The 25,236-nt window shown below is 43.0% G+C and overlaps 2 protein-coding genes across 6 annotated transcripts in view; both read right to left on the reverse strand.

Moving 5' to 3' along the window:
* The window catches only part of KANSL1L (KAT8 regulatory NSL complex subunit 1 like), a 56,982-nt gene extending 53,448 nt beyond the window's left edge, over positions 1-3,534 (reverse strand). For all 5 annotated transcript variants that reach the window (XR_004253386.1, XM_032189633.1, XM_032189635.1 and 2 more), the window contains exon 1: positions 2,427-3,534. Coding sequence is in view for 4 of the 5 variants with exons in the window: in XM_032189633.1 (XP_032045524.1) it covers positions 2,427-3,514 (1,088 nt within the window). In the remaining variant the exon portion in view is untranslated. The remainder of the gene's footprint in view (positions 1-2,426) is intronic.
* A 5,267-nt stretch (positions 3,535-8,801) lies between these two features.
* On the reverse strand, positions 8,802-24,936 carry ACADL (acyl-CoA dehydrogenase long chain). The gene is made up of 11 exons (XM_032190562.1): positions 24,770-24,936; positions 22,619-22,780; positions 20,182-20,319; positions 19,604-19,768; positions 18,584-18,650; positions 17,356-17,520; positions 16,690-16,791; positions 15,305-15,418; positions 13,152-13,279; positions 10,851-10,937; positions 8,802-9,167 (listed from the first exon to the last, which is right to left on the reverse strand). The coding sequence occupies exons 1-11, from the start codon at positions 24,841-24,843 to the stop codon at positions 9,074-9,076; spliced, it is 1,296 nt and encodes a 431-aa protein (XP_032046453.1). The 5' UTR covers positions 24,844-24,936; the 3' UTR covers positions 8,802-9,073.
* Positions 24,937-25,236: the final 300 nt, after the last annotated feature.

Here is a 25,236-nt window from a genome sequence, read left to right on the forward strand (position 1 = left end):
AGTGGAAGTAAAAATGGATGCTAACTTTTAAGTTTTTGGGTTTTTGTCCTGCTCAAAGGCAACCCAAAGGAACTTCCAAGTGATAGAGCTCTTGAGAAAAGCAAGGCTCAGCAGCTGCACTGCTGCAGAACTGATGTACCTTTGCCATCCTGGAGGAGAAGTACGGCCTTTTAGCCAGGCAGACACATCTTGGGAAAGGTGGAGAAGGAAGAAAACCATTCCAAGCTTAAGACAGCAATAAATTCTGATAAGAGACAGCGTGTGTTTGCTGCAATGTGAATTCAAGCATTGGCTCAACCTGTGCACACAGACAAAAGTCTTCAGCTTAAATTAGCCAGTGCTTTAACTCTGAGCTTGCTGGTCCAGCAGCACAGTTCAAACACCGGTGATTCTCGTGCTGACAACGCAGCAAAGCCTCTGCTAATACACACTGCTAACCACAGTATCCCTGCTGCTCTACTGAAAGAACATAAAAAGAGGAAAAAGAAAAAAAAAGAGGTTGCACCAAGTCAGCCTACAGATGATCTACCGAGGGTCCTGCCTCTAAGCAGTGGCCAGATAACAGCCTTGAAATGGGGCAGCGCAGAGCAGCGCTTCTCAAGAATACTCCCTCAGCTTCCAGCAGCTGCAAGTTGGGGATTTTTTGAGCCAAAGGTGGTGTCTGTGTGGTTAATAAGCCTCTGCATTTTTTTGTCAGTGCAACAAAACAAACTGAATAAGCCTTAAGTGGAAAGATAACTTAAGGAATTCGAAAGCTAAAAGAAGAAATAAAGTTAAAGGACTGGCAGAATGAGAAACTGGACTGTCCCTGGCAAGAATAAAAAAGAAAGCCCTCGCACAGAACTTCAGTCCAAGTTTTAGACTATTCACAACCCTCCGAGAATCAGCATTTCCCATCAGTTCTCCCTATTCAGGTCATGTAATCACCAGATAAGAACCCGAGAGGCAGAGCTGGTACTCAGAAGTTCAAAGGTATCAGCTAAGAGAAGAATGCGGATTCTCCAGCACCAGGAGCCAACGATTCTGTGTTTGCACTGAAGTATTTCAAAAGAATAATTTTGTGCAGACTCAAATATTTAAGGTGATCATAGCTCAGCTGACAACTCATTACACTTTGGTCTTTTTAATATTGTATTTACCACTGACAATATGTAAAAGCAAATGAACACTCGTGTTTATGTTGCTTTTCTTCCACTGTTTTCCAGATCTACAGAGTTCAAGAAAATGCAGCAGGGATTTGATAAAACCATGCTGTATCGAAGCTTTCGTTGATGAAGCTATAACCACGTAATAGGGCACAGCTCTCTTCCAAAGGAAGATGAAGTTTCCTTGATTTTTTCTGCACATTAAGCTTTTGAAGAAACTAAGATTTTTTTTAAAATACCTGATTTTCCTTCAACACCAGTGTCACTCTTAGTGCTTTCCAGAAACTCCCTAAAAGTCCCCTCCTGTGATAGAAGATCAGCAAACACAAAACTGTCTGGAGTTCAGGTGCTACAAATGTAAGCACCAGAAAGTTCCTGCCTATCTACTCTCACCATCACATCCTACCAGATCTTAAGATGTGCTCTGTTCTCTTCACCTGTCAGAAGAGGAAAGAAGCTCTCTTCTCATTGCTTTCTACAATTTCTCAACAGCGGAGAGTTAACATTGTAGTAAGGTAAGAAAAAACAGGCTAAAACAATTTAACCATCCACTTGTCTTCCCCATCACCGATTTCCAAAGCTACAATAATTCATATTGACAGGTTACTTGTCAATTTAATAGACCCAGAGAACTGCAGAATTAGTTAATTACATTAATTTCACTCTAGTACTTCTTGAAAAAGATACCAGCAACAACAAAAACAATCCTGCCAGCTTCAAATTAACAGAACAACCTCATTAAGTAAATTAACATTTTTCATTATAATTCAAAGAACCAAACTTTTTCAATGTGTACCCCCCAGGTTCTGGATGCCTTGACATCTGCATTGATGCTCATATTTAGTCTTTACCATGTAACAGTGGACTTCAAGATCTTAATGCTGACTAATACTTAATGACTCAGAACATGAATAAAAAGATTTATTTTTTTTTACTGGCCTAAAGTATCCTTTTCTGCACTGCTATCACTATTTGTTTTGATTTACAGCATCATTGGAGTGGGGAATAATTAGCAGTGCTAATGCAATGCAAGCTGACAGGATGCAGTACAAAGTCAAGCTCTACAGCCTGCTGAAGTGACTGCTCCGTAAATGCTGCACAGTTCCATGCTCCTACTTCTGGCTGGACCCTGCCAAACCTGGCTCCCGTCGGCAGTCCTCCTGCAGGAGGCCTACCTACGGCGTGAGGTTACTCACACCAGAAGGAATTTGCAGGTCTAGCCCCCTCCAGCTTGATTTATAAGCATGAAGCACATGAGTCTAGCAGGAATTTAACACTTACGCTTCCACAGTTGTTCTTACAGTCTGTTCGTCACAGTCTTCGTCTGAGCTGCTACAGGTTGCATCCGAGTCCAGGTCCTTCTCCACACGAGACAGCAGCCCTCCGGCAGAAAGTGCAAAGCCCCGGATTTCCCCCGGAGCAACACAAACTCCGTTCTGTACATCCGCACTGGAACTACCTTCCAAAGTAGCTGTGCTGTTTTCTGGCCAACCTTCCGCGCACCTGAGGGAGCCACTGCTCGAAAACCTGGTTGGCTCGTGGAAAACCTTCATTCTTTGTAACTGATGTTTTACAAAGCATTTCAGCTGCTGATCACAGTGTTTGATAACGTGCTTTGCCAGGAGCATTTGTAAACGTTTCTGTGTCCTTTTGGCGCGACTGATTTCCTTTTGTTGCTTAGTGACACACTGGAGTAAGCGAGCATACACCTCCTCCGGGGTGCAGCTCAAAATCCCTTCCGAAGGCCCGTGAAGAATTTGGTGTAATAAACCCCCTTTTATTGTTTCAGTGCAGACTCCCAAAGCCCTACCCCAAAACCCATTCTTCTTGTACCATTTACCATTTAAGAGCTGCATTTCCTCTGCAGTACTGGATTCGGTCACATTTGAATCCGAACGTCTTGGCGTTTCTGCCAGATTTGGAGGTGCGGTGTCTGGAAAAGCGACCCCTTTGACCTGCTCCTCAGGTCCCGAATGACTGATGTGACCGAGCGATGTGTCAGCACCATTATGTAACGCGCTTCTCATCCTGGAGCAGTCAGGCTCTCCCGCTTTCATTTGCTTACCGGTTTTGTTGCTAAATGCAGAATTTGTGCTCATTAACAAGACAGACTGATAGCGCTTGGAGGACGGCGGAGAAGCAAAATGCTGCATGCTGAAGATATCATTCCTGAGGCTGGGCTCAGCAGTGGGGAACCCCAGGACTGAGCAAGTAATCCGTGCGATGGAGTCCTCTCTTATCTTCTCTTCCACTGCTCTGGAATTTTCCATGCACAAAGTTGTATCAGACTCCATAGCTCTAGAGGACAAAGAAGGTGACAAGTGGATACCATGACCTTTTGTTGCTGCCTCTCTGAGGGCTGGTGTCATTATAGCTACTGTAGGTAGTTTACAGCAAACCTGAAAACAACACGGGCCATGTAAATTTTCTCATTTTCATGACATGATACAAATACAACTCAGTCAGGCACTTCAGTCTTTCAACACTTAAACATTATTTAAATGTCATAAAAAGGGTATTAGCTAAAGAACATGCACAGACTACGCCCTCCCACGAGGCAAACAAGAACACTCAAATTTTAATTTATTTCACGCAGAGGTTGTCCCATGTGCAATAAAAGCCTCCACCTTGCAGGGGAGTAAGTGTTCACACCTCATCACATTTCTGATCCTATCAGTCTTAGAAATAAGCCTCTCGGAGTTCACGACTGTCATCTAACCTTGCTTAAACTCAAAACACAACCAAAAGCGTAGGACTAGAAGGCTGCATTTTAAAAAGAGCGCGCGTGTGTATGTAGATGCACAAACACAGATGCACATCTACATATTCCCAACCCAGAACTCTGGTGGGATTTTGTTTTAATCTGCTCTGGGGATAAGAACTTTAAGTTGCATTTGGTCTTCGTTCAAGTTTTTTTTTTTTTTTAAACTTTAAATGAGTCAACAACAGTGTGACATAAACAGGAGAATGGGAGATGTGCAGCTACCTATTACAAGTGCAGCTAAGCAGAACACCTACCGCATGATGAAACACTCTGAAATAGACTCTCTACCAGGAGAAACGTATTCAAAGTTAATTTATGTAGAGCAAGTATTTGATTATTTAATTATATACACTCACAGAACACTTAAGGAGTTAGTCATCAGGGCTAGTGCTCTAAAAACAGGGAAGTGCCAGTTCTGAATGTTTCCTAAAATCCTTCCCCTGCTTTTGTATCCTGTTTTTTACTCATCAGACACTGTTTATTTAATACAAACCCAACACTCCTCGATATCCCCTGGAGTAAAAACCAGCAGCTTTCCTATAATGACTCTTTTGCCTGTGGCTTGTCATCGCTTAGACCAAGGGTTCCCAAACTATTGGGATGGAGAGACCAGGGTCAACCTTTACCCCTTGTCACCGGCTATTCCGACATGCCCCACTTTATCACTTCACAGCCTGCAGTGCAGGAATCATTGCCCCACACCCTACTTTCAACTCTGTTTAGGAGTTGAAATAAACACAAAGGAAGGTTGAACTGAGCCTGGCCCGCAGAAGCCTGGACAGCAAGCTACTGGCTGTTCTTGGTTAAGAAACTAGAGGCAACACCAGAAACAACAGGAGAGTGGCAAAAGTAAGTGTAGTGCAGCTAACTTCACAGTAAATTCTCTGGTTAACCTGAAAAGCAGCTAGGAGCTCGGCTGTTAGGTTTTTACCTCTGTACAGCTCCTACTCAGCATCACCGGGACCAGGTTCAGCAGCCCTCACACTAACCCTAAACAACAGTACTAAAAGAAACCACAGGATTTTAACTTTCACCCTCCCTAGCAATGAGCTGTTCAGAGTAAAAGCCCCGTGACTGGGACCTGACAAGGCCACGCCTGTGACGCTGCGATGCTCTCCGGATCAGGCTGGCTGACAGCTCTGTGTCCTTCTACCCCTGTAGGAACTAACAGGCACAATTACTTTAGTTTGGAGGGCTTTTTTTTTTCCCTCCTTTAAGGGAAAGATAGAAAGAAAAGGTAAATTGAAGTACCTTCAAATTAACCCCCTAACATTAAACTAAAAAGCACCACACAAGCCACCAATTATCAGTTCCTGACAAAAGATGGTTAAGCTAAAACACAACTAAAAAGTAAATGCTTTCAAAGAGAAACATCTCCCACCTAACCCCTCACCCAGGAACTTACAAACTTCACACAACCTTTCTGCCCTGAAGACAGCTGTGTGAGACGCTTCACGTGTGTTCCTCTAATTTCAGCGACATCAAAAAGACTTTATAAAAGCTGGTACTATCCCAGACTCCAGCCCCTGGCATTTCTCCAAGAAGTTCACATACAAACACACAAAATGTCATTGGCACACCAGCAAAACAAACTACGAGCTGAAAAAAAAAATTAAAAACAAACTTTAGTACAAGCACTTGGCTCCACAGAAATTGTACAATTTTCATGTTGACACATTTTATTTCATTTTGGCAGAAGGCAGCAAAAAATAATCTCACTCCACCCTTATTGGAACTGAGTTTTCAGAGCCAAACCTATTACCTTCTGGGAAAAAAAAAAAAAAAGCAAGGGGAGGGAGGGCAAGTAGCGTAATACAGTACTGAGGAAAAGTCTGTGTTGTCATTCTGGAAAAAGCTTTTTTTGTCACAGGTAAACCATTTCAAGGATTTTTCCATTGTGTTCTACTCGTATTTCTGCTGTGCTGATGTTGAAACCTCCACACTGAACTGGCAAATGTTTTGCTTTTTGTCTGTGTAATATGTATTTCACTCGAAAGTCTAAAAAGTATTGTAAAAAGGAAAGCCGATGTAAAGAAAGGGGAAGAGAAGAAAACAAGTACCAGATGCACACAGGACAGCAACTGATGTTTCAAGTGACTTTATGCTTATCCTCCATAATGCCTTAATTACCCAGCAGGACACAGCCTGGGATTGCAGTCTGCCCCGACCCACACCCTGCTGCCTTCTCTCACCACTGAACATGACAGCTACCAGCCCCTAACCCTGCAGCTACCCCTGATTTTCTGCCGCTGCCCTCCACCCTGCCAGCTCTGCTTACTCCTTACCGAACATTTTGCTCTTACGCCCCTCTCTACCCACCTTACCTCACTGCAATTTGTCTGAATCCTGAATCTAATGCCTTCACGTAGGCCAGCAGTAGCACCCTATTAAAAAACAACAAGAGCAAGCCCAGCTGCATGCAGGCTGGCATTCCCTTCCCAGCCTGCAGCTTTTGTTTATAGTCCTCTCGCTTTTTGACTCTTTCCCCCCTTGCATAACAATATCACTTACATTACACAACACTACAACATGCTGGGGGACTTTTGCTTGGGAAGGGTGTGGGTTTATCTTTTCTTGATTTTTGTTATCTTTTTTAAAACTTCCACTTGTGGGAGGGCTTGTAAGGCTCCTCTGTATTGTTATTTTTTGCTTTCAAATTCAGTTGTCTGCCCACAAATTACATTTCAAACAAATATAACTAACTTGTTTCTGGTTTATTCACAGATTAACTGTGTTTTAGACAGAACTTCCAATGTTTATTCCTTCTCTAGAAAACATTCCAAAAGCAAAGCAAAGTAACCAGCAAATGACAGCATCTGCTGAAATACCCCGAATTAAGTTCAGTGAGAGCGTACAAAAATATTCTATTTCCAACTGACAAGAGCCGCGTTACAGCCCCTCAGGTACCACCTGCAACAGAACCGGCAATACCTGATTTCCTACAGCGTTGAGCTGTTTGTCCTGTAACCCCTAGCTGCTCTCAGCCCGCCTCTCCGATTATCGCCGGACAAAAATAAAGCGCTGCTCTGGCAGACAGGTGCTACTGCGGCGCTTCTTGGCTCGCTGCGACCGCCAGCCGCCGCCGAGCGCAGCGCAGCGCGGGCAGCTCCTCCACAGCATCCATCCACGCGGGTCCCCGTTACCTTGCCCTCCCGATATTCACCAGGGGAACGGGATCGTAACGATTACTAAGAATAGAGGGAAGAGCTCACGGCATAGTCTGCATTTTCTGACAGAACAGTCGGCAGCAACGGCCACAAAGGAGGGACGGGTCCCAGCGGGTACGTCCTGGTTAGGAGTATGAAAGAAAAAGGGAAGAAGTCCATATTTAGCATGCTTGGGACTGTTCTTTCAGAAAAGAAATGGTCTCGGTAGGCAGCCTTTGTTTTCAGTTCAAGAGCAGCCTGGTTACTCATGACGAGTATTTAAGCATTTTCGTATTTTGTTCTATTAATAGCCTGAAAAAACAAACTGACAGGATTATGCGGGGAGTCTCAGCTTTCAGCAGCGCTCACCGCGCAGTCCGTGCCACAGAGATAAAACTGCAAACCCCGGGGTTTTGCGCTCCCCGGGAGATACAAGCATAAATCTCTCCTCTCTGGAGAAAAAATAAACAAAAACAACAAAACACCGCCACACACCTACAAAGGATCTCTCTTTGAACAGCAAGAACGCAATTTAGGACAGACCACCCAAACAGTTCTAATCATAAAAAACATCAAAAAGGACATACTTCAAGTGGAACTCATTAGTATTCATTTATGGTAAAACCCATGACTCATTAAAATCTCCTCACAGGGTTGTTTTTCTCCCAGTGCTGCTGCACAGAGGATAATTTCCAAGTTTATTACCGCGCCATCAACTAATTCCTGCCCAGTCTGCGGCACCGTATATTCGGAGTGCAGCATCTGAAGTCATTTTTAATGCGTGCTACTGACAGAGATAACATTCGCGTTACTTTTAGATCCGCTGCGAGGTCCGTACCGACAACCCAGCTGCCCTGTGGAGCTGTGGCTTTGGGGAGGGAGGTGAAAAACGGGTTTAGACGAGAGCGGTGCCGCGCTGAGACACCAGGTGCGGTGACGGGGCGGTAGGGTCCCTGGTGCTGAGGGGGTGTCACTGAGGAGTGTCACTGAGGGGGAAGCTGAGGTCCCCAGTGCTGAGGGGGTGTCACTGAGTGGTGTCGCTGAGGGGTAGTTGAGGTCCCCAGTGCTGAGGGGTGTCGCTGAGGGGGAAGTTGAGGTCCCCGGCACTGAGGGGTGTCACTGAAGGGGAGTTGAGGTCCCCAGTGCTGAGGGGGTGTCACTGAGGGGGAGGTGAGGTCCCCTGCCCCGCGGGGTGTCGCTGAGGGGGATTTCGTTCCCCCCCCCAGCCGCGGCGGGCCCGAGGCAGGGCGCTGAGGGGGCTGAGGCGCGGCCCCTCCCGCCCAATCCTCGCGCCAAGCCCCGCCCCCTCCCGGACCGTTACCCCCTCCCGCCCCGCCCCCACCCAGCCCCCCTCGCGCATGCGCGCCAGCGCCGCGGGACCCAACCGCCGCCGGGCCGCGCTTCTCCCCGCTCCCCTCTCCGCGCTCCCCCCCCCCGGCCTCTCCCCCCCTTTCCCCGCTCCCCTCCCTCGCTCCCTCCCGCTCCGCTCCCCGCCGCCCCGCGCTTGCCTCCGCCCGCCTCCTCCTCCTCCTCCTCCTGCAGCAGCAGCAGCGGCGCCGCCGCCTCCGGCCCGCGCGGCGCGGCCGCAGTGCCGCGGTTGAACAGTCCGCGCCCAGCTAAAGCGCGCCGCGCCCCGGGGGCGGGGCCAAGCCGCGCGAGGGGAGGGGCGGGGCCCCCCAGACGCTCCGCCCCCTTCCCCAGCGCGCGCGGGCGCGCCGGCGCGCCCGGAGCGAGGGAGGCGGGGTGTGCATAGAAAGGCTTTATTCGGGCAGCGGGGGTAAGGCACGGGGCGGCTGAGAGCGCGGCGCGATGCCGCTCAACGCAGGGCTTCGTGGTCGAAGCGAGGACTCCCCAGGAAGCTGCTCCTGCTGCCACCGCCCCTCTCCTCGAGGTTTTGTCTGCTTGAAGGAGCTGGTGTGCTAGGCGAATCTCTTCTACTCACATTCGGGTGGCTGAGGTTAAGCCATGTGTTAGTATAAAAGGGGGTGGGGAGGGGTTCTGCGGGGCAAGCGCCCGCCCTACTTGTCACTGACAATGTCCCTAGCAATGAGCTCCTTCATTATTTCGTTGGTGCCGCCGTAGATGGGTTGAACGCGGGCGTCCACAAAAGCTCTGAGGACAGGGGAAAAAGAAAAAAAGATTTAAATCAGCATTTCTCAGAATGTATATACAATAAAAAGAGAAATGGGAAAAACAGTGACTTTGAGAAGTGGGATACTCGAAGACAAAAGTTGGTACTTTTCTAAGGAGATTCACACACATCAAGGTGTTTTAAAAGCTCTACAAAACCAGACTCCTACTGCTTTTTCCCCCCATCGCTTCTCATTCCCTCTTTCCCTCACATCCCCTGTGCATTAACTCAGCTCTGGCCACCAAAACCCCACTCACCCCCACACACGTCCTGATCGACAACAGCACGCCTGCATAACCTCTGGGAGCCAGGTGCCTCCTTGTTGTGAAAAAACAACTCCTGCAGAGCCAACCTGATAGTTATCATGGTAATTTGCTCTAATGCCCTGGCCTGTCTGATCCTGTCAACAGGACTGCTACCAGCGCTGTCAGTTCTTTCTTTCAGGTGGGCCTTAAACACCTTGGGAGGAAAAGTGCCAATTTTCTTCCCGTCAGCCTGGCTACAGCTTTCTGCTGGTACCAGCTCCAGCTCCATGTGGGCCAGCAGCTGAAAAACTGCACGCAGCCAGATCATTCCCATCTCTGTGCTGGAACTGGCCCCAGGACATGCATGGCTGGTGACAGCACACAGGGTGACAGTGTGCTTTTCCATCCTAATTCTGCATCATTATACAGAGAGTGCAGCCCACTGAATCCCTGTAGATGATCCCTGATCCCTGTAGCTCAGTTGCTGAACTACAGGAATCGCCATCCCCATACAGACAGCCGCTGCACACACAGATAAGCAGCACTTCAAAGACACCCCGAGCAGGGCTTGCTGACCTCCCTACTTAATGAGATAGCATGCAGGACAGTCGACAAAATACGTGAGGATTAAAAACACACATTAAACAGTCAGTTGAAAGTAACTCTTCATACTCTAAGTATATTTAGAATAACGAATCTAAACCTGCTCAGTTTAAAAAATGAACTCTAGGTATCTGCTTATAACAACTGGGGCTAACCCTTCTATTTTTCTTTTAACTTCAAGTTAACCCTTCTAACTTTTTTTTTTTTTTTTAAACAGAAGCTCTACATATCCTGTTGTGGCAATGGAATGTAGAGAAATAAAAAAACGTCTTCCTAGAGAATGTAAGAAAATGGTAAAAACTCTGTAACTGTTCCAAAAAACATAAAGCCAGAAATTGGGAATGACAAATCTCTCTCTACATGCAAGCCCCTCAGCTTTATCATTTAAAAAGGTACAAAAAGCTGAACATAACCACTCATGCTCTTGATTAGGCAACTTGTTATTTTACAGTATTAGGCAAACTTTAGGCTGACCAACCTTTTTTCCCCTTCATGCATATATATTTAATTCCAGATAAATTATGTACAGTAGCTCATTTTCTTTTTTAAATACTTTTTTTCCTCCCTATTACTCCTACAAGGAGAACTTCTGTTTGTGAAAAACAGGCAATTGCTCAACAGGTTATGAATTATTTGGAGGATCAAAACAAAGCTTTCCTGCAGACATCTGGACAGAGGATTGCCTTTCAATAAACATGATGAAAAAGGAACAGTAAATCAGTACTAACACAAAACAACTGACAAGTAGATGTAAAAGTGCCTCATTTTACTTTGCTAGTAATCCTTCATCATTCGAGTCTGAAATCTTACACTTACTTTGCAATTGGATACTCCCACATGTACCCCCAGCCACCGTGCAGTTGCACACACTGAGTAGCTACACTGTTCTGGAGATCAGACGACCTTAAATGATCAAAAAGAAATAGGTTGTTAGAAGGATGTATGCTGGGAAACATTACCAGAGACACAGAGAAGTTACCAAGACAAAAAGATAGCCAACTTCTTGGCTATATTTCATAACTGATCTAAAACATTGGCCATTAAAATACTTTAGATTGTGAGGGCTATTTTCTTCCTGCGTGATGAGAAACACATACATTGAATTGAAAACCATTTAAGATCTGTTCCCCTTACAGAAGAGCTTTCAGAGAAGGAAAGCGTTCAAGACAAACAAACCTGTTTACCTTTCTCACAGGCTAAGAGACTTCTTTTGTAAAGCAGGTTGGTATGTTCTCTCATCTTATCCTTCAGTTACATCATAAAATTTAAGAACACTGCAGGCTTTCTGCCCCCCACAACCAACATACCATGATGCTCTTTAACTATAACCATTATTAGGGAATGCTTTATTTTCCCATAAATATTTTACAGCTTTAAATTTGCAAGAATACTTCAATTCTTAAACAGGATTGCTCACTGCAAAATATTCAATAATTTTATTATCTAAAATAATTTTCTTAAAGCATTCAGTTTTGTAAGCCTTCCCTCTAGAATGTGAGGGATAACATGCCCTTTGAAGTCGATGTGCTGTATCTCTCAGCTTCTGGCAAGCTACATACTTCATGTTATTTCAAACAATCAATGAAAATCAGACATAAGAACCCCTAGGATTTTAACTTCACTAGAAGTTCAAGCCAAAGTTAAATGACCTGGGGGAAAAAAAAAGTTTCAGAGTGATAACAGAAGTAAAGATGATGACCACTGGAGTCAATTGCTTTTCATGGAAGAATGTAAGAGGAGTCCTTTCTCTAAACCAACCCTCCAGCCAGGTTCTTACAGTTTATTATACCAATTTTAGACCTGCAACAGTGAGTTACTGCCAACTGCCTTTAAATGTATCTCCAAATTTAGCTATATAGTACAACTGGCCACCACGAAGTCTACAGACCTTTCACCAGGTATCAGGAGAGAGACACAAGCTACACTTCAAAATTCACCCAACCTCTAAATCAAGTCATTGACTGGGCAAAAGTTAATAAGCAAAATCAATGGGAGATAGTCCCCTGGAATATTAGGGAATGAAGCAGTTCTACTTTCAAGCAGTTTCTAGACCATCTAAGAGTGCTATGGAAAGGAGCCATGGGAACTCTAATAGGGAATGGGGAAATCCACGACAAACTGTGGCACTAACACGTGAGTGGATAGGGGAGTTTCAAATTCCTTACTTCCTCAACAGATTTTTCCAAAGCAAGTCTGCATCTGACCTGGCACTAGCTGTTTCTTCCTCCTCAGAACTGAATGAGTCTACTTACGTACCTGTTATTTCTAGGTAAGCAGTGCTAAGAATAGCATTCAAATAAAATCCTTACTTTCACAGTAGGTATTCTGACTATATTCCATCAGCATTTTCTGCTTATTAACACTACATTTACTTTTGAAGGTCTAGAACCTGTAAATCTCTATTTTCTATAACATTTTTTGTTAATATCTGGCATGCTTTTTTCCTCTTATCTTTACAACCAAGATAAAACTACGCAGATTACAAATTCATGTGCCTTATCTTAGATGCCCCTACTCATCCAGATTTCTCTGGTTAAGCCTAAGTTAACAGATAACACCATCAAATACAGGGAGCGGGAGGAGAAGTTCTGGCTAATAAAAGAAGAACTGTTTAGTCTCAATTGCAGCACTGGCTGTAGCCAACTATTTCTTCCCAAAACCAGACAGCTTCGAAAAGTAGCTGGGCCAAACAACTATTGCTAAGTAATGCTAACTAAAAAGTATTCTGTATCATATGAGCTTCAAATTAACTTGTGACTAAGAAAAAAAAAGAAAAAAATGATTTGTTATAGAAATATGTAACTTTCTAAATACCAATGAAATGCTCACTTTTAATTGAGGCTGAGTCCTGGTCTTAGTATTAATGGAAGCCTATTTTAAAAGCATGCTATTACTTTAAAATTGATTTGCTTTAGCAGCCCCTGGTTTTCAACATAACTCACTGTTGTTGACTACTTGATTTAAGTTAAAGCTAGTGGCCTCTACTAGAAACTGACAATGTTATTAATCAGACAGTAATTTTATCTTTTGTTCAAATATGAGCAGTTCAGCGTTTTTATTATTAGACTCTCGTTAAGGTTATACAAGTAACATTTCCAGATTACTTCAACCACATACCAGTACTTCGCCATAGAAGCTGTGGAGGAGTCCAGGCGTTTATCCGCATGCAGCTGCAAACAGTTGTCCAAAAAGGCTCGTCCCACACAAATCTGTGTTTTCATTTCTGCCAACTTGTGCTGTACAGTCTTATTTTGGGAGTGGATGGATAAGGCAGAGGAAAGAAAGAGTAGAAGTAGTACTGTTTTTAAGCTGCATTTGAAGTAGAACGGGAAGCATTTTCTAGAAGCATTCCTGTAAGATATCACTGTTTCAAAACAGTTTGGGCTCTTTATATTTAAATGTAGTTTGTTTTCAATACATCTTTACCAATCTTATTAGAGACATTTACTGCCCTTTAATCCTCCAGACCAACTCAAAACATGGCATTATAGGGAAAACCCTCCAAGAGCCTGAAAACAAGTTCCCAGACAGCACAGAGTTAAGAGGTAGTGGGAGCTGTTACTCTCTGCTCCCCCTTGTGGGAGCATGTACTTTCACTCTAGCTGTAACATTTATTTCATCATACATTGGATGCATCGTCTGTACATTCACTTTTTCAGAGTTTAAGCATTGCCAAGAGATATGCAAAAACAAAGAAGTTTTTAGACCAACTATCAGAATTTTTTCTGACATCTAGTTCTGCCACACTGGAAAAGACTTTCTAAATGGAAAAGGTAAAATCCATTGCTAAGGATACCTAAAATCCAGTAAGGCAAGTATGTCATCATCTTGGAGCAGTTCTGGTAGGAACTGGATCAAAACACCAAACAGGAACAGAAGTTTTGCCCGATCTCACTGTTCTAAACTTTTATAGAATAAGTCTCCTTGCTTCCCTAGACAATTATTATAACTGAGTCCTGCTACAGTACGGTATTAAAAAACAAAGAATTAGGCAAGTCAATGCTCTAATTAGAACAGATTTTTGATTCCATGCACATTTAAGTGCAAAAAGGAAACTGAAAAGGTATGCAAGAATGGATTTTTTTTTTTGACTCAATTTTGGCCTCCTAGTGACTGGCAACAGTTTACCCTAGAAAAACGTTATTTTGGAGGTCTCTGAACAGTGAACTACTACAATTAGAAAGCATTCCACACCTACATAAACTTTAAAATACATTTATTGTGTTAAATCTGCTCCTTGCACATACTAAATTCCAGTATTTCTGAATACTCGGTTCAAAAAGAAATGAAGATCATGATTTCCTGAAAGATACCTCCCATTCCAGCACTTCTGAAGAGCTTAGTTCTGCTGCTATTCCCAGTAATTAGATATTTAATTTTGACAAAGAAAGACAGAATCAAAATATTCAAGTTCCAATTATCTCTGAAGCATATCAAAAGAAGCTAACATGCTCCAACAAGTAGTAGTCACTCCTATCCTACAGATGAAACACACAGGAGCTTGGTCTGTTTCAGCCTTAAAAGATGAAGTTTTCAGGAAAATTACATCAAATGTTGCTTTCATGTTATTGGGCTTTCTGACAACAGCCAAATAGCGTAAGCATGCCTCAAAATACAATTTAATTTGCACTGTCAAAAGCGACCTATACTCCAACAGTAAATCCAACAGTTTTATAATGCTATCACTTGAATACCCAGCTACCTGGTAGCTCAGGAATCTTGTTACTACACCCATAAAGCTGAATACAAACACCTTTGCAGGCATTCAGGCAGCAAGGTCACTGCTTGGGGACCCTGAGCATCACTCTCATGAAGATCATGTTGCTGCAGTGCATTATGTGCAGTTTTGCAGTACCTGCACATGCACCAAGCTCTTCTGCGGTCTGTAGGATTCCAGGCACATACAGGAATCCAAGCAGGTGTAGTAAACCCTATGATTAGGAGCTCTGATGGTAAAATGCAAGACTAAATGCAAAAAAATACATATTTTTACTTCATCACCAGCAAAAAGCCAGTATAGTTTCTACTGCATATTTCACTTCCAAAAGCAGTACTGCTGTAGGGTACCTTATTGACTTAAAATACACGCATTGCCTTTTAGTGGTTTTTAAAAACATTGGGCATAAAATCAGCCACAGCCCAAGAGTGAAGCTCTGCAAGCAATCTTTTGGTAACAGTCCAGTGACTTTCACTTGCTCAACATTACACATACGAATGTATACAAATTCCATTGTGCATCTGGCTTTACAAGTCTTACAATTTAAACTCACCTGTAAGTGTGCAATCGTCTTCCCAAAGGCTTTTCTTTGCTTCACGTAATTCCTTGTCTCTTCAAACATGAATTCACAGCCGGCAAGAGCCATATCAGCAATTAACAGTCTCTCCTTTAGAAACACAAATTACAGAATCCAGGGGAATTAGTCCTACATTTCTGTGCAGACGCACACACGTAAATGCACAACTGGGAAACAGATGCTCAGTGATGTTCATTGAGAAAGGGGGGCAGAAGTCACACTAGGGATCAAGCCAGACACTACATTACTGAAATTAATGAGCGGGACAAATGTCTTGATGCTTGAAGTCCACTTTTAAGGCTTGTTGGTCATTTTGCTGACAGAACATCATCCCAGAAAAATAGCTACACGTCAACCATAGGACTCTGACTGACTGAAAGCTGCACGTTGATTTATGCTTAATTACTAGTTTCCACAGCTCAGTTAAAAATAAAAAAAAAAAAAACCACAAAAACAAAATACACTGTGTTTACCTATTTCAATAGGACAACCTTTGAAAAAAACCAACAAAAACCTACAAGAACACTGCCTGTTTTTCCTTTCTCTCATAACATGTTGAGAAACAAAGTACAGAACGATTACTTCTAGCACAGGTGAAGTCATCTTATGCATCCCATTGAATCTGTGAGTGCACTATTTTTTAAAGCAGTACATTTCCTTTAATCAGGTTTCATATTTACTCACAGCATAAAATTAAATAAACATGATCTTTACCAGATGAGGCAAACAGTCAGTTTTGACAAAGCACAGTTGTGTTTTGAAAAAAAAAATCGCATTGCCTCTTTGTCCTCCCAAACCATTCCAAAGCTTCAGTAAGTCAAACTGTGTTATTTTCACTAGCAAGACATTTTGGTAACAACTTCTTTACTTTGCTATATGGATAAAGAAAAAAAAAAACTTGTATCTTTAATATGGTTCTGCAATTAGAAAAGCTAGAACAGCAACACTTGGTCTTTCATTAGAGAATGCCAAAGTCATGATAGCTCCAAGCTGTATGTAGTCTATTGAGCAAAATTCCATACTTCCATACTAGAAGCGTATGAGAAAACTGACATGTTCTTTAAGATAATACCCTACGTGCAGGTTCTTCAATAACTGGGATTCAGAGCTCTAGCTTTGAGCTGGTGGGATGTCAAGACTGTTACTAATGCCCAAAGAACCAAACATTTATCCGTAGAAACTGTGTAACTCAGGTAAAAAGCAGTAGTATCAACAGGACGCTGTTTACAGACATCCCAATTCTGAGACAGATGTGGCTCTCCAAGATGAATCATCTCTAAGATTAAGGCAGATTCTTGCAATGACAAAAGTTGGGTCTCTGTATTCTTCCTAAAGACAACAAACACTTTCATTCCTCTTACCTGAGGGAGCTCTGCCATCAAATAATAGAAGCCTTTGTTTTCTTGTCCAAGCAAGGCACTTGCTGGCAACCGCACATCTTCGAAAAACAGCTCTGCTGTGTCCTAAGAGGATTTTAAGTGCAAGGGTTTTTAGTCTGACATTCTTATCTCTTCATTCCACTTTTTTTTTTGCACCCCATTTTTTCATGCTATTGCATTAAGTCATAGAAGAATTTAGGTTGGAAGGGTCCTCCTGAGGTCACCCATATCCTACTCAAAGCAGCTTCAGCAACGCAGACAGCTGAGGGCCTTATCCAGTTACACTTCCTGAAGCGCCAAAGTAGAAATTTCCTCAGCGTAACCTGTGTGCCTTGCTACCCTTTCACTCTTCTCCTCCATCTCTACAGACACTGTTTACAAAGCTAAAGACAGCAACATGATCCCATCCCATCCAAACTTCAGAGTGAAGAAATCCAGCTTTGTAACCTCTCCTTGAACATCACGTGCTTCAGACATCCATATGCAAACTCAGCATACATACTTTGGATGTATATTTTTTGTGCTCTAAAGCCCAAGAGTTAAGATAACACCACAGTTTCATTCTATCTTTATTTAGCTAGTGCCAGGAATTAACCAGTTTTAGAATTCCTCCAAGTCTACTGTGGGTTAGAGGTTGTATTAACTTACTTGAGCTTTCAGGCCAATCTTGTTCAGCTTGCGTCCTTTGATGAAACCTTTTGTTCCATTTTCCACCAGAAAAAGGCTGATTCCATGAGCAGGAGATCGGGCTTCTCGGTTTGTAACTGCAACCACAATCACTACATCACTCATCCAACCATTGGTGATGAATACCTGTATAAGGAAAAAAAAAAAAAAACTTGCTTTAGAACAAGGTCTGTCGAAGGGAAGGATTAGTTTGAGAGGTATGGTTAGGATCAGAATTGTGAAGTTAAAGAACACAAATCTGTTTCTTTTGTCTGTCCCATGATAAAGACAGAAAGTGCTTTCAACTGTAGACATCAAATTAAGAGAGGTTCTCTTTTAAAGAAGATGAGTTAGCAAGGTATAAAATATAAACATTATTAATGGTTTCTATTAACAACTGCTTACTACAGTTCTGCAGAATTATCTATCCGCCTGCCATGACTCATCCTAACTCCACCAAAAGAAACGCAGTCTTGACTTCAACTACACAGAACAAGGGAGTATTTTTTTAAATACCTACTGTAAAAGTTTGCTTGCATGCATTCTCACCACCTAAAATTCTGCTAAGGCCTTAAGTCTCTGTTAGTACTATGATTCCAACAGGGTTACAAAATGAGAGGACAGAAAGATGAAGCTTTAAAAAAAAAACAAAAACAACCCTACCACACACCTGTTGAACCCACACTTCTATTTCAACACTTTACTTCTGCCCTCTTGCTTTCTTATTATGGGAACAAAAGATGAGGTTAATGCTGCCAGCTTTGTAACAGCTTGACAGCATACACTTGGAATCTAATGCAGTGGTTTTGTCTTTCTAATATGAGCAGCAGGTTCCTGAATAAAGATTCCACAGCTTGCATTTTAACAAGCCACTCAGGCCACAGAAGATTTCACATTGGTAACACATATTTTGTTGTTCAACCTCAGCACTGAGAAATAACCCTGGTTCTGATTATACTATGCAGGACTTCTTCCAGTTCAAGAAAAAAGAAAGCGTTTAGATATGATTTAAAAGCTACAAAACTACCTGCTCAAACCCTTCCATAAATTGGTCCATTAATTGCCAATAGCAAAAATATAAGTTTTACTAAAAAAGCAACTGGAAAAAGAAAGTGGAAGGAGTAGGAGGAAACACTGATTCCAGTGTACATCCCTCACTGAGTGCATTCAACTACCAAAGGCTACAAGTGGCATAGGTCTGCTCACTTACCTTACTCCCGTTAAGAATCCAGTCACTTCCATCTTTTTTTGCATATGTTCGTACTCCTTGCAAATCACTAGAACGAAATTCAAAAGGTCCTTCAAGAAACCATTCCAGACGTTGCAATTTGTCTCTTAAATTCTATCCAATATAAAAGTAGACTTCATACCATCCCTACATGCAATCAGTGAAAATGCACAGGATAATGGAACATGGTGAAATGGTTTGGAGTGTAACAGAAACCAAAAGCCTACTGCACAAAGGGATGTAAATCTAGGCCACTGTACAGGAGCATGAGGTGGTTTTAATATACTGGCTTTTGGGAGGTGGTAATAATCAAGAACTGACACCAATGTATCAGTAATGGGTCAGCCTCCCCTTATGCTGACACGCTTCAGAAGACAAATGCCAGACAAAAGGACACCTTCCGAGCAGGCTCAGTCCTAATGAGGAGGCTCTGCAAAAAAGCTGTTGGCAATGCCTACCAACTGGAGAAGTGTGACACCAAAAGGTTTTGCTCTTCACCTGTTCCTCTGCTTTGGAAACCGGCCTGATCAGCTGTGTCTACCCAAAACATGTGCTGTCTGCCCTTCAATAATGACAGCAAAGGAAGGACACTTCTGTTTTGAAAGGATTCAGAGGGGAAAAAAACAATACAACACCCTGTTTCAAAACAAATCTAATACCAAAGAAGTCAAGACTTCTTTGCTGATGTACGTGATTCTCTCCTTACTACATTTCATATTAGAATTATATTCACATGACAAGCAGATTATTAACTATAAAATCATATTATAAAAGCAAATGCAAAGCATATTTGCCGATGGCAATACAATAAGGAAATGCTTTCTAAGCAAGAGTATTGAAATGACAAAGCTGTAATCTGTAAGTCTGAAGTCCTACGTATACTAGGTTGTTGTGTAGTTACTAAGATGACCATATAACCAGGATGTTTGTGAATTTTTTTCCGCTGAGAAATCAGTAGACTGCACATAACATTATGACCATCTGTCTTTGTTTTTAGCTTACCTGCCAGCCCCAGGTTCTGTCATGGCAATGGCACCAATACACTTGCCTGCAGCCATTTCAGGGATAAAGCGCTTAATCTGTTCTTCAGAGCCATAGTTTGCAATGTAAGGCATGACTATATCTGAATGAAGGCTGAAGCCTGGGCCAGTGCAGTTAACGTACATCCTTGGAAAGTGGAGAAAAAAGCAAAACAGTACAGGCAGAAATTTAAACAGTGAACTTGACAACTTTACAACATGGCCCCAACACTGAAAGAAAGCCCGACCCCACAGAAGTCTCATACATAACCTGAACACGTGGCATTTGTACTGTTATTTATAGAATGTACGTTCACAGCCAAATTGTTGTATGACCTAGAAGACTAATGAAAGTGCTTCCCTTGGTCCTAGCAGTAGAGCACAATGACATTTATTACTTAAACAATTATCTGGAATACTTAAAGCAGGAGGGACTTACATAGGTCTAAAGTATCCTTCTCATGAGAAACACTATTTTCTGTAACCATAGAGGAATTCTTATGACGAAAACAAGTTATTGATAACATGATTGAAACTGGTCCTGAAGTGTCTAGTACTTACTGCTCCTCCCAGACCACGGCAGAAGAGAGAATATCCGCTCCAATGCCTCCATGCTTTTCAGCAATAGCAACACCCAGCAAGCCCTGCTGTCCAGCTTTTTCCCAGAGCTCCCTGCTCACCTGGCCATCCTTCTCCCACCTGCAAACAGCACAAGAACAGAGTCATCCATTAAATTCCCCATGTGCTACCTCTCATTTGTCATGGCTGCCACTTCCCACTACAGCACCTGCAGCCAGGTTTCACTGCTCAGGAGAGAGACTTTCAGCCTCAGCAATACACAAGTGGGGAGCAGAGACAACTACAATTTCCCAGCTAAGAAGTGGTGGCTTAATAACAGGTTTTCCATCCTCCAAGCCCATAAACGCCACTGGCATTCCACAGACATCACCTATATAACACGTTTGAACTCCTGTTTCCAATATATAACCCAACATCTCTTTAAGCCTTGTTATGAAAGGCTGTGCTGCCTAGTGGTCTGAGCACTACACCAGGATTTAGGAGATTAAGCCACAACCATCTGGATAATTACTTATCTTCCAGACACTATTTTCCCCACATACAAAATGCATATAAACACATCAGTTTGTGAAAGATTTCAAATCCATCAGTGAGAACTGCTTTTTAAGAAAGACACGTCAACACATTAGCAACCTAAAGGAAGAAAAACAACAGCCTGTGTACTTTGCACTGTACTTTGGTAAATTAACGCTGCACGGTGGTTTCAAGTCCACAAATAGACAGCTAAGGCTCATCTGCTGACAGTCTGCAGATTTAAAACTACATGAATTACTTGTTCTCAGAAAAATAGTACCTTTTTACCAAGTTCACCAACATATTAGGAAGTTGGATGGCTATTAATGGCACAGCTTTTTTTTTTAAGCCACACTTTTGAAATAATATGGTAGATAAATTGGATGAGAGATTCCTCTGATGCACTCACGGGTGTGTTAGAGCTGTACCACAGCACTTTATCCACAGTTAATAATGTATCTTATCCCATATACACTTAAGCTTATTCCCAGAGCTTTTGCTCCTGCGCTGGAAATCTTAAACAAATCCTTCTATTGACCATATTTGCTTTTTTTTTTTTGTCCCCCCATTTTCGGGGCTATTCCTGTCTCTACCCTCACCGCTCACTAATGCTTCTTCTCACAACCATCCACGTTCGTTGATGCCACACCAGTCTCTTCATGTTGGCTCAGCCAATTGGTATTCTGTGCTTGAAGCCTCCTCATTTACTTCAAAGGTGCGAGAACAAAATGGTTCAGAGGTCACTGAAGTGACGCAAGAACACAAGTCTGACTTGTTCCAATCTACCTAGGAAATAGTTGTCAGCAAGCTAGTACATAGATCGTAATTAACCTCACGCAGATCCAGTATCTGGCGCAGCTTTGTAAACAGAAGTCATTCTAACAAAAGATGAAGGAAAATATCTGTTTTTGTAAACAGAATATGATTATGTAGTGGAAAATCCACTTTTTCATGACTTTGAGGTCCTGATTAGAGTTTAAAAAAACAAAACAAAACAAAAAAAAAACTGGCAACAATCCCGACATAAGCAGTTTCCTTTGCCTCCTGCTGTTCATTTCGGCCCTGGAGCCACAAGACCTCACCCACTCAGTTGTGTCATCTTGATTGTTTGTAGATACACTTTGAACTGCATCAAGAAATTCATCCTGCAGCATGACTGAAGAATAAGCCCTTCGTTAGCCCCCCCATTGCTGCTACAGGCATGTTTTTCAGGTAAAGTAGAATTGCTCAAGACAGTACTGTAGCTTAACGCTTCAAAAAAACACATTCTCAGTTCATTCCCTTCAAAAAAAATGTTCTCAGTTCCTTCCCATCTCACCTCCCCCAACTATAATATTATGCAACTAAAATAAGGGGAAAAAAACTCCAGCTCCATTTCAGTGGAAGAATGACACCTCTACTGTGTAGAAGAGAGCACGCACACTTCCACAGAAGCAAAAAACATACAAATTTAAACCAAAGTATTTTGTGCAATTTTCTGGGTAATGCATACTCCAGCTTGCCATCCTGCACGGACCATACCTGCAATATCCATTGCACTAATCCAGACACAACGTTAATGCTTTTTGGATGACAACATGGTAACTGTCTCCTTAACTTTACCATCAAAACACCAGTGTCAGAGTTAATAGGGATACTTTGTCTGAAACTCTACAGACTGCATTTGTCCTGCTTAAATGCCTAAAATGATAATGGCAGCTCAGTATTCTGTGAATTTTGATTGTGTGCAACTCATCCACACATAAATTTTATAGGCAGGTTTGTTTTAATCAAGTCAATTTGAAAATAGAAGGTAAAAGAAAACAAATACCCTGTTTATTTTGTCATATTAAGTAACACCCAAAAAAGCATATTTGGAATAAAAGCAAACTATTTGGCAAACGAGAATGTTTGAAAGGTATCTTACTCTGCATGAAAAGGCAGCACTTCTTCCTGAAAGAATTTCCTGGCACTCTCCCTGAAGATATCATGATCGGATGTGAAGATCCTCCGAGTTCCTATATCGGTTAAACTTTTAGCTGAAGAGGGTTCTTGGCGCTTTGTGCCATGCTGTTCAGTGTGTGCAGGGCTAAAAAAGAAAAGCGAATACCCGTTTGAACAGTTATCCCTATTTACGCAACCCTTTTACAAGAAAGGAAACATCTGCCTGCTAAACTTAGTTCGTATCACAAGTCTAACCCGCTATTACATCCAAAGGATACTTGCAATAAATACCGTACTTTGTTGGGCTTTGAGACAGCAAAGCAAGAACATTTTGTCCTTAACACTTCAAAAAAATTAAAAACAATAAGAATATATACATAAGTAAGGGGATAAATATTTTCATCCTCAGAGATGCTAAAAATCACCACCTCCTCATCCCCCCATGACACAACCCCAAAAAGCAATTCAGTTCAACTTCAAATAACAAACTTTTTGAATGAGCAAAGGTTTTTTTGTGGGTTGTGATCCTTCACAACCTGTTCTTTACTGTTATATTCCTGTTATTTACTTCATCTCATACATGGTCCCCAAAGCCCCAGAACTTGGGATCCATTATGGCAAAAATTTAAACTCTCCAAAATAGAAGTACAACATGGATTCGCACACTCTTACAGCTGTATTGGACCCTGCATTATCATCAACTTCTGCAAAGTTTTAACTTTGAAAATAATACTAACATCTCCTAGCTTTTAGTATTTTTGCATACATTAAAAGGTTAGCACAGGACAGTTAATCATCACAGAACTCTTAACACCAACATCTGCAAAAATAAGGTTCTTTTATTATTAAAAAAAAAAAAAAAAAAAAAAAAAAAAGGAAAACTGAAACAGTGATAGATTTCAGTAGTGGAAACCACATGAGGAAAGCATAAATAAAGTCAGTAAGGTTTAAAACTTTTCCAGGAGCTTACAGTGTAAAGGACATAGTACTTTATGGCTGAAGTGAGATTTCATTTCTCACCTTTGTGTGTTGGGTTCTTTGACTTGCTTTTACTTTATTGCCACAAGACAGCAGAAATTATACCCACAGAGCTGAGTTACATTATAATGGAAAAGAGATTCTCCAATCCTGTCCCAAACTATGCAGTATCACAACCTGCTTGCTGTGCTTTCAGACTCAGGCTTCCCATGCTAGGTATACAATGGACTTCCCCAAAAAGCTGCAGCTTATTTTTAAAGCTACTTATGACAACACTGAGCTACATTTAAGACGGCTCTTTTGGCTATTTTGTTGATTCAGGGCGCACAGCCCACTTGGCACGCAGACGAGGGCTCTTCCACCACCTTCCACCGCCCCACGGTGGCACAGCTCAAAATTCAGAGGCCACCCAAGGCCACCAGGGCCCTGCTGCTCCCCCTAAAATCTCTCCTGCAGCAGGTCAGCATGTCTCACGAGGGCAAGGACGCGTCCTCCCTGTCACCTGCTGTCACCACCGGGACTCCGTGTCCCTGAGTGTGACCAGAAGTGGAGCAAAGGTCAGCCTCAGCCCTGCCAGCTCGCTCCCAAAGCCACTGGGGCCAGGATGCTCGGGGGGCTCGCCCAGATCCTGGCAGCCCTCCTGCGAGTGGGGCACCAACATACGCATATAGATAGGCACCTGTAGATGTATATATACACATTTATATAGCTAGAGACTTGTACCTGTGCCTAAAAGTTTCCTGCTGCATGAGCACATGCCTATAACCCCTCAAGATACATACAGGATACATAAAGACATGAACACTGCTCACACATATGAACACATACACGTACATAGATGGGCACACACACTGTGAGTAACCCCACAAACACTTACACACCCACCCCCACACAGACAGGAAAACACACACATTTGTGCCTAAACATGCACATTGTACATCTGCCTAGCCATCTGTGCCCCCACATAACGCCCAACGAACAGACACCCCCTTCTCTCAGCGCCTCCCCAATGGGCTCCTTCCCCCTTCCAGCCCCAAACACTGCCACACGGACACCCCCACACACACCCCCCACCTGTCCACGCCACCCCCCGCACCTCGAAGCCCCCTCAGGACCCCCGGGGCCGTGCCCACTCCGCAGCCCGGCGCCACCCTACCTGGCCTGGGCAGAGAAGGGCCGGGGGCCGGCGGCCCGCAGGAGCCCACGCAGGCGGAGCAGCCGCGCCGCCATTTTGCGCCGGGGCGTGGCGGTGAGGCAGCGCCGGGCCCCCGCCGCCGACCGCGGCTGCTAGGGCGCCTCCCCGGGGGTTGATTTTATATTTCCATGCAGAATATATAATCCCTCGGTTTGTTCAGCGGTAGCTTGCAGTCAGGGAGGCGTTGCTCCCCTCCTTGCCTTGTGTTGTAAAGGGAAGGATTTCTGGTTCCTGAAGGCTGTCGTGAAATACGCGCCTGTGTGATGAAGCGCGCTTCTGCCTACCTTCGTTTATAAACTCCTTCTAATCCATCCGTGTTCACAATAGGATTATGTTGAAATAGCTGTGCTTTTTTTAAGTGTAGTTTGGAAATCACGTTATGGAAGGAAGCGAGGAAGCAGAAACAATCGTGGCTCAGGTGAAGAGGG

The sequence above is a fragment of the Aythya fuligula genome, chromosome 6 (genome assembly GCF_009819795.1).
Source record: "Aythya fuligula isolate bAytFul2 chromosome 6, bAytFul2.pri, whole genome shotgun sequence".
Taxonomy (NCBI): domain Eukaryota; kingdom Metazoa; phylum Chordata; class Aves; order Anseriformes; family Anatidae; genus Aythya; species Aythya fuligula.

Excerpts from the sequence above, each read along its gene's own strand:
- ACADL (XM_032190562.1), bottom strand. The coding sequence starts at position 24,843 with ATGGCGGCGCGGCTGCTCCGCCTGCGTGGGCTCCTGCGGGCCGCCGGC. Across the intron at positions 17,521-18,583 it reads GGATTCTTAACGGGAGTAAG|GTATTCATCACCAATGGTTG; the intron begins GTAAGTGAGCAG and ends TTCCTTATACAG. Across the intron at positions 16,792-17,355 it reads AGATTGGCCTGAAAGCTCAA|GACACAGCAGAGCTGTTTTT; the intron begins GTAAGTTAATAC and ends AAATCCTCTTAG.